Source organism: Nannospalax galili, unplaced genomic scaffold, assembly GCF_000622305.1.
Source record: "Nannospalax galili isolate Female #2095 unplaced genomic scaffold, S.galili_v1.0 scaffold229, whole genome shotgun sequence".
Classification (NCBI taxonomy): Eukaryota; Metazoa; Chordata; class Mammalia; order Rodentia; family Spalacidae; genus Nannospalax; species Nannospalax galili.
Window position 1 is genome coordinate 4,445,155 of NW_008360328.1, and position 9,175 is coordinate 4,454,329.

At 42.2% G+C, this 9,175-nt stretch overlaps 1 protein-coding gene across 2 annotated transcripts in view; it reads left to right on the plus strand.

The window, feature by feature from the left end:
- The window catches only part of Crtam (cytotoxic and regulatory T cell molecule), a 39,587-nt gene extending 30,901 nt beyond the window's left edge, over positions 1-8,686 (plus strand). The window contains exons 8-10 of one of the 2 annotated variants that reach the window (XM_008826026.1): positions 1,270-1,409; positions 4,717-4,803; positions 7,768-8,686. In XM_008826026.1, the coding sequence (XP_008824248.1) occupies positions 1,270-1,409; positions 4,717-4,803; positions 7,768-7,898 (358 nt within the window). In that variant the 3' untranslated portion in view covers positions 7,899-8,686. Of the gene's footprint in view, positions 1-1,262; positions 1,410-4,716; positions 4,804-7,767 lie in introns of both variants that reach the window. The other variant, XM_008826025.1, reaches the window with a different exon arrangement.
- The last annotated feature ends 489 nt before the right edge of the window (positions 8,687-9,175 follow it).

Genomic DNA, 9,175 nt, shown 5'->3' on the forward strand with positions numbered 1-9,175 from the left:
TCCTAATGCTCTGTCATGGTTTGATTCTTCATTGCTGTGACAAAACACTCTGACCAATACCAACTTGGGGAGGAAAGGGTTTATTTGTCTTACATCTCCCAGGTCGCATGCAGTTCATCAGGGAGCCCAAGGTAGGAACTCAGGGCAGGAACCTGGAGGCAGGAGCTGGAGCACAGGCCATGGAGGAACACTGCTTACTGGCTTGCTCCCCTGACCCCTGCTCAGCCTGCTTTCTTATGCAACACAGGCCCACCTGCCCAAGGGTGGCACCACCCACAGTGGGCTGGGCCCTCCCACATCACTCATCAAGAAGATGCCCTTCAGACATGGCCACAGGCCAGTCCAATAGAGGCAATTCCCCGATTGAGGCTCCCTCAACCCAGGTGTGTCAAGTTGACACTAAAGCTATCCAGCACATGCTCTTTACACAGAACCACACTGAACCGTGGTTTTGTTTTACTTGGCCAGTTTTGTTTTACTTGGCCAGTTTTCCAGACTCCTTAACCTTTACTACCTAACTACATTTTGCTAAACTAGCATTCCTGGAAGCTACTTTCAATTCCCAGACTGTAAGTTAAGTCAATAGTCCCATGTGTTTTCTCACTTTTTCGAAGAACAACTTTTCAAGTCCACAAGATTGCTTTGTTCCTATGCTTGCTTGCTTGTTTTCCAAAAACTGGACCCTACGTCCTCAATCTTAAAGTAAACTTGGCCCCATCACTTGATCTCAGCTATCAATTTGGCCCATGCTGCACTGAGGACGTGTGGTATACATTCCTTGTCCTAGTTTCATCTCCTGTTGCTGTGATAAAATACCCTGACAAGAGCAACGTTATGGGAGAGAGGGTTTATTTGGCTCACAAGTCCAGGTTACAGTCCACCACTGCAAGGAAGTCCAGGCAGAAACTTTAAACAGCTAGTCACATCACAGTCAAGGGCAGAGAGGATGAACGCATGAATTCTACTCAGCTCACTTTCTTTACTCTTACCTAGTCCAGGGCCCAAACCCAGGGAATGGTGCTGCCCACAGTGGGCCTGGTCTTCCCACATTACTTGACATAATCAAGACAGTCCCCCATAGACAGGCACACCAGACAACCTGATCTACACAATCCCTCACTGAGCCTGAGACACACTTCCCAGGTGATTCTACCTTGTTGTCAAGCTGACAACTAAAACCAACCATCACATGCTATAATGGTCAAAACTGTGAAACAAAACTCACAAAACCCAAACCGCTTAAAGTCCTCTTGTTCTTCCAGAAACAAGTGCTCAGTATACAGGGCTGGCGCTGAGGAAGAGTGGTATCCTGCTGCTCATGCTCGTGTCCTTCCTCATTTTCATCCTCTTCATCATCGTCCAGCTCTTCATAATGAAGCTGCGGAAAGCACATGTGATATGGAAAAGGGGTGAGTGGACAGAGAACCTGGAGGAGGTTAGAAGAGTCCAGCAACTGACTGGACCAAAAACATGACTGCTGCCAATCAAAGCTTAGCTGTTGCATAAACTGACCAGAAGGGGTATCACGCAACAATAAAAAAAAAAAACAAAACAGTCAGCCAGGCATGGTGTCTCATACACTTAATACCAGGACTCAGGAGGCAGAGGCAGGTGAGGCCAGACTAGTCTATATGGCAAGTTCCGTGCCAGCTGCGGCTACAGGGGATCAACAAACAAACAAACAAACAAAAATCAGTTGTTTTCTAGTAAACAGGGACTATGAGTCTCCAGAGACTATGCTCAAAATATATAGGACCAGGGGCTGGAGAGATGGCTTAGTGGTTAAGAGAGTGTACTGCTTTCACAGACACTGGAGTTTGGTTCTCAGAATGCATGTTGGGCAGTTCACAACTACCTGTACTACCTGTAACTACAGCTCCAGGATCTGACTCCATCTTCTGACTTCCTTGGACACCGTACACACACACACACACACACACACACACACACACACTTAAAAGAAATCTTTTTATAAAAGTATAGGACCAACAGAAACTAAAGTAGCTCTGGGAATTGGTGCTGAATTATAAATGCTTTTATTCACAAAATTCAGAGCTAATTCATCCATTCATTCAATAAAATAAACATTCACTGAGTGCCCACTGTGTGCCAGGCACTGGGGCCACATCAGTCTACAGGACAGGAGATCCCTGCTCTTGGGGAACTTAGGGACAACGGTAAACTATAATAGTTCGGGTGCTATTACTGCTTTGTAAGAATGGACTCAGTCTCACTCATGCATAATATGCTACTCATTCCTCCTTTACATTCTAATGAAAAAGTTACCATTGAAAACCAAAATAAAGAGGTAGAGAGATGGTGCCATGCTTAAGAGCATTTACTGCTCTTTCAGAGGACCTGAGTTTGATTCCCAGCACCCATGTTAGGTGGCTTACCTCTAATTCCAGCTCTAGGAAATCCAACACCTCTGGCTTCGGTGAGTATCAGTACTGATGTGCACAGACACATACACACATACACATTAAATATAGACAAATATTTTTTTAAAAAAACAAAACAAGATAATAATAGTAATAAGTAAGTGAAAAATTTAAAACTAGTGAGTATGGAAGATGCCTATTAAAATATATAAACTTAACACATCAGAGCTAGACAGGACCTTAGAAGTTATTGAAAGTAATTCCATAAATTCATCCCATAACGTGTAGATGAAATCCCCTTTTCATGGGTATTGAAAGACTAAAAGCTGGAGGATGGGGAGGTGTTCCATCAAATGCTGTCTCCTAGACATAACCCAGTTGTTGGAATCATGAACACACATGATTCAGCTGTGACCACCTGTATAAGATCTGCATGTGGAAAAAAGATAAGAGAAGGAGAGGGACTAGTTGGGGAAAAGACAAAAGTCAACAGAAGTGCTCAGGGGAAAGAAAAGATAACAGGGCTGGAGAGATGGCTCAGTAGTTAAGAGCACTGGCTGCTCCAGCAGAGGACTCAGGTTCACTTCCCAGCACCCACATGGCAGCTAACAACCATCTGTAACTCCATTTCTAGAGGGTATTCTATGCCCTCTTCTGGCCTCCACAGGTATTGTACACATGTGGTGCACTTACATATATGGAGACAAAACATTCATTCATACACATAAAATAAAAATAAATAAATCCTTTTTAGAAAAAAGAAAGAAAAGCTAATGGGGGACTATGATCACAATACATTGTATGCAAATCAAAATAAATTTTAACTAATTAAACAAAAAAAATCCCCTCTTTAATTCTGACTGATTATCTAACCCTTTGCTATCCAACAGCAGTTATAAGATGACCACTGAGTTCCTGATATGTCATGAGTCCCTAGAAAAATGTGCTATAAGGAGAAAATACTAACTTGATTTTAAAGAACCAGTCTGTACATGTGCACTGTGCTGGATAGCTTTAGTGTCATTTTGACACACCTGGGCTGAGGGAGCTCAATTGGGGAATTTCCTTCATTGGACTGGCCTGTGGCCATGTCTGTGGGTCATCTTCTTGATTATTGAGTGATGTAGGAGGGCCCAGCCTTCTGTGGGTGGTACCACCCCTGGGCAGGTGAGCCTATGTTGCATAAGAAAGGCTAAGCAGGGCCCAGGGGAGCAAGCCAGTAAGCAGCATTCCTCCATGGCCTGTGCTCCAGCTCCTGCCTCCAGGTTTCTGTCCTGAGTTTCTACTTTGGGCTCCCAGATAAACTGTGACCCAGGATATGTAAGCTAAATAAACCCTTTCCTCCCCAAGTTGGTATTGGTCAGAGTGTTTTGTCACAGCAATGGAGAAACAAACTAGGACATGCACATTCAAATTCAGGCATAATATACCTAATGATGATCCTTTGGGTGTACTAAAATAATTGCTAAATTAATTTCTTCTTCTTTTTCCATTCTGAATGTGGCTACCAGAATATCTTAAATGACTTGTGTGACTTGTGTTACGGTGCTGCTCAACACTGCTCATCTGGTCAGATATGGCCCAACACCTACAGTGGCAGAAAATTTTTTGTACCAAGGCAAAATGTTTCATTTTTTAACAACTGACTTAAAAGCATCACTTATGCTAGTTTAATATGAGTGCGTCTAGATAGTCAGATGAACTAACGTCCTCATTATGATAGACCCAGAAGAGGTAAACAAGAGAGGCTAGTGAGGGAAGATCAGCAGCACATGTTGAAAGCAGAAGAGGGGTGCCAGTGGGAGGGGAGAAGGGCTGCGAGGGGCTGATGGTGGTGTGATGGTAGAGCACAAACATGAGAAGATCACAATGGCATATATGTATGGAAAACCCAGTATTCTGTATGCTAACTAAAACAATTAATTGAAAGGATTTGACCATAAAATAAATGAATCAATGGGCCTAGAGACAGGGTCTGACTCTTTCACTGAACACCAGGCAAACAGCATTGTATTATTTCAAAAGCTCCTGCCAGTGATTCACCATTGTTCCTTCAGGACTGTTGCCACTGTTCCTCCTTGAAGGACGGTGCTTGCTCCCATTGCAGTGTCTTTAGACTTCCACAGCTCTTACAGAGCCGTACACAGAGTCCTCAGAGAGCCTAAAAGCACTGTAAGACAGACAACTGAGCACCTGAGGAGATGGGGTGCAGGAGGGCATGATGGTTCAGCTATTGTGTAGTCCCCATGCTAACATCTTGTTCATACTTTCCTATCCACATATCAATGATGTCTGCAACACCAGACATTTGTAACTTAATTTTCTTTCCTTACAGAAAATGAAATTTTAGAACACACTCTAGAAGGTTACAGATCAAGGTCAACTAATGATGAAACATCCTCCCAAGAGAAAAACAGCAAAAGTAAGTCAATTGTGTGACAAGATTTGAAAAATGAAGTTTAAAGAAAGGGGTGAGGGGTAGAATCAAAATTTAATATTTTAGTTTGACTTATGGAAATTAAGTTTATCTTAGGGGCTAGAGAGATGATGGCTCAGCAGTTAAGAGCACTTGCCATTCTTGCAGAGGACCTGGGTTCAGTTCCCAACACCTACATGGAGACTTACAACTATCCATAATTCCAGTTCCAGAGACCCTATGCCCTTTCCTGGCCTCTGTGGGTATTGCATGTATGTGGTACACTTACATACATACAGATAGAACACTCATGCACATAAAATAAAAATAAAGTATTTTTTCAAGCTTATCTTAAAAACTAATCAGGAGTTAACTTCATGCAGGTGGCCAGTCCTTTACTCTGGGAAGCCAGCCACTGACTTTCCTGTGACACTCAGGGGTACTGGATGGGCTCCTAGACTCCAGAGCATACTACATGATACCCATCAATAAAGCTCCTTCCACACCATCCAGTGGTTTAGGGTGTTTTAAATTCAGTTTCTGAAATGTTCTTTCAGGTGGTGGATAATTTGATTTATTCTATATCCTCAAAGAGGGGTCTGGCACAGATGAAATGATTGATAAATCTGCATTGAATAATTGAATACAAAGATTATTCAATTCTAGAAGAAATATTTTGGGTCTTTTGGATAGCTTCAGTGCAATTCTTCAAGCAAAATTAGGAGGTGGGGGATGTTATACTTTGCTTTCTGTTGCTGTGATAAAACACTGAATGAAGCCAACATGGGGAGAAAAGAGTTTCACCTGCACTTCCCTGTCACAGTCCATCACTGAGGGAAGGCAGGGCAGGAGCTCTAGCAGGAACTGAAGCAGAGACCATGGAAGAACACAGCTTACTGACTTGCCCCCTGGCTTGTTCTGGTTGGTTTTTTTAATACAGCCCAGGCCCACCTACCCATGGGTGTCACCACCCACAGTGAGCTGGGCCCTCCTACATCAATTAGCAATTAAGAAAATGCCTCACACTTCAGCTGGAGAAATGGCTCAGTGGTTAAGAGCACTGGCTACTCTTGCAGAGGACCCAGATTCAATTCCCAGCATACACACATGGCAGGTGTATCTGTAAGTGCAGGTCCGAGGAATTTGAAGCCCTCCTCTGGCCTCCATAGGCATTGTACAACATGGGTACACTTACATACATGCAGGTAAAACACTCATACACATAAAATAAAATTTTTAAAATTGTAAAAAAGGAAAGAAAGAAAGTAAGAAAGATAATTCCTCATAGACATGACCAAAGGCCAATCCCATAGAGAGAATTCCTCAGTTAAGCTTCCTTCTTCCCAGGTGGTGTCAAACTGACAAAACAAATAAACAAGCAAAACAACCAGACCAGGAGGGAATGATTACAGACAGGAAGGAGAGAATGTGGATGTGGGGGAATGCATGTGAGTTTGAATCTAGTAGGCAGAAGCTATGTCAACAGCAAAGTGAGAACTTTATACCTTCTGGCCAATGTATGTCCCCCCTGCCAATTAATTTATTCTGCCTACCAGGAGATACAAGAAACACAGTGATCTTAACTGCTTGATTCTATTGGTATGATTGAGATTTTCTTGTAGGAAGCTGATCTTTTATATCACTTCTGCCTTTTTGTTTGATTGTTTTATTCTTCATGAAATGGAGACACGGTGAGCTGACCGTGTGAAGAATGAGCAAGGGCAGGAAGTGTGGGGATGCTGCCTACAGTCTGTTGGGTTGTAAGACACAGGTGAATGCTATCAGTATCCTGTGTAAGTTGGATTGATTCCCATCCTGATTTTCCCAGGCAAGGACAGATAAAACAGTGAGAACTTCAAAATTGTAAGTTATAACAATCACAAAATTATAGAAAGTTGTAAAGACAGCACAAGGGGCTTTCCCTACCTCTCCATTTGAAAGTGAGCTGACATGATGCAGGAAAAGAAAAGTCCTTGTGCCATGTGCTGAGCAAGCATAGCCTCTGTTGTTCAATTTGAAGAATATTTAGTGGATACCTGGCCTCAGGATCGATCCCCTGCACAGAGAGGAATATTCAGGAGCTCATGTAGTCATAGGGAGGTGAATTTTCTCCTGGATTCAGATCTCTATTTCCATCCTTGTGTTAGTCAGGGGTTTTTTTCTGTCATTGTGATAAATACCTGATATTTATCAAGGGCAGAAGGATTTGTTTCAGCTCACAGTTTCCAAAGTCTCAGTTCACTGTCATGGGGAGGGTGTGGTGGAACAGAGCCGTTCACATTACAGCAGCCAGGAAGCAGAGAAAGAGAGCATCCATTTGTTCACTGGTATCCTCCTCCTTCCTCCCTTTATTCTACCTGGGACTCTGGCCTATCACACTCAGGGTGAGTCTGCCCTTCTTAGCTTATCCTCTTTGGAAATGCTTTCACAGACACACCCAGAACTATGCTTTACTAATCTAGGTGCTTTTCAGTCCAATTAAGTTAACAATCAGACTCAGCCATGACAATCCTCCCTGCCTCAGTGCCTGGAATCCAGTATTGCAGCTGTATTGTTTTTTACATTTAGAAGATAAGCATCTGCAGCCATCGCCAGCTCTATATATAGTTGCATGGGCTTTGAGAGGTCTGTCCTCAAACCCGTTTTTCCTATAAGTCCTGTTAGTTTGAGTATGTGATTCTGTTGAAGGTAATGTGTTGTTCTCTGCCACACATATATAAAAGAAAATATAAAAGAAATGCCTATATATTTTATTTCAGGCTGGTTGGCATATTGTATATGTAGCAAAACTTTTAAAAACTTAAGGTAAAACAATTCATCCAGACCATTTACCTATATCAGAGAATTTTAGGTTAGATTTTATAAAATATAAACACCTGAACCTAAAACATGGCTTCCAAAGTGTTTTAGATAAGTGGGTGCAATGTTGTTCAAAAATAAATACTCATCTTTAATGCATTTTTCTTTCAGCCTCCCACTCTAAGCGTTGCATGAGCTACATCACGCGGTTATACTCAGATGCAAAGACAAAGAGGAAGGAGAATGCACGGCATTCGAAATTAGAAGGCGAGCACACTCATATCCCCGAGAGCATTGTGTAGTATTCTGTGCAATAGAAGACAGGATTTCAGGGCGGCCACATCGTCGGTGGAGCAGCCTGTAAAAAGGAGCTTAATTACCCTGACATGAAAGAAATGTCCTTTGAATGCAATGCAAGACGGTGTCCTCTGAGCCAGAGCAGCAGGATGAGGACCAAACCATGGACAGAAAGCTCCTAGTTGAAAAAAATAAAATAAAATAAAATAGAACCTATTATGCCTGACACTACTTCAGAGCAGAACTCTGCTAAGCCTTGTGGATCAGGGTCAGTATGACCATCAAGCATCCTACCTGGAAGGGAACAGTGTTTTTTAGATGTGGGGATATAGTGGAACAAAAAAATTTTTTTAAATCTTTTCTCCTGGTCATGAAAGTAAAGAACTGAAGGATGAAAAGTACCCAGAGAAGATCTATGGTACCAGACGGCTACTTTCAAGACAGGCTTTAAGAAGATGCGAACGTGGGCGTCAAGGAGTAAATTCAGTGGAATCCCAGAGAGTAGTTTCTTAGGCTTGCTTACTAAAGCCACATGAGCCAAGGTGATAGACTTTTTTTTAACCTGGTTACTCCACGACAACAGCATGTATAGAAGTAAATGATGAGTTTCATTGGCTGAGAATTGAGCTAATGAATGGTCATTAAAACTTTTAATAAAGAACATGTATTTGTGTTTCTAGAGAGTGTAGGCAATGTTCTTCCTGCTTCTGCAGGAAAGAAAGTGACTGATGCATCTTTTTGTTTTGTTTTGGGTTTTTGAGACTGGGTCTCCTTGTAACCCCAACTGGCCTGGAACTCGCTATGTGGACCAGGATGGCCATAATCTCACCGACATTTGCCTGACTCTGCCTCCCAAGTGCTGGGATTAAAGGTGTATACTGGGATTAAAAGGCATGTGCCACAACGCCCAGCACTGATGCATCTTTTTTTTAAAAAAAAAAAAATCATTTTATAAGATAGAGCAAACCTTGGTACTATGTGAAATATTTCTCTTTGTTTGGATCTAAGTAAACCAATTCTAAAGTCTCTCTCTCTCTCTCTCTCTCTCTCTCTCTCTCTCTCTCTCTCTCACACACACACACACACACACACACACACACATATTATGAATATACCGTATATTCCAGGGGCCAGATTCTGCTGTAATAACTTTTTGAAATTCCTTTAACAATCACAAAATTACAGAAAGGTATAAAGACAGCACGGAGAGCTTTCCCCACCTCATGAGATTCAGCTGACATGATGTTCATCAGTCCTTTGTGGTGGTTTGAATAAGAATTGT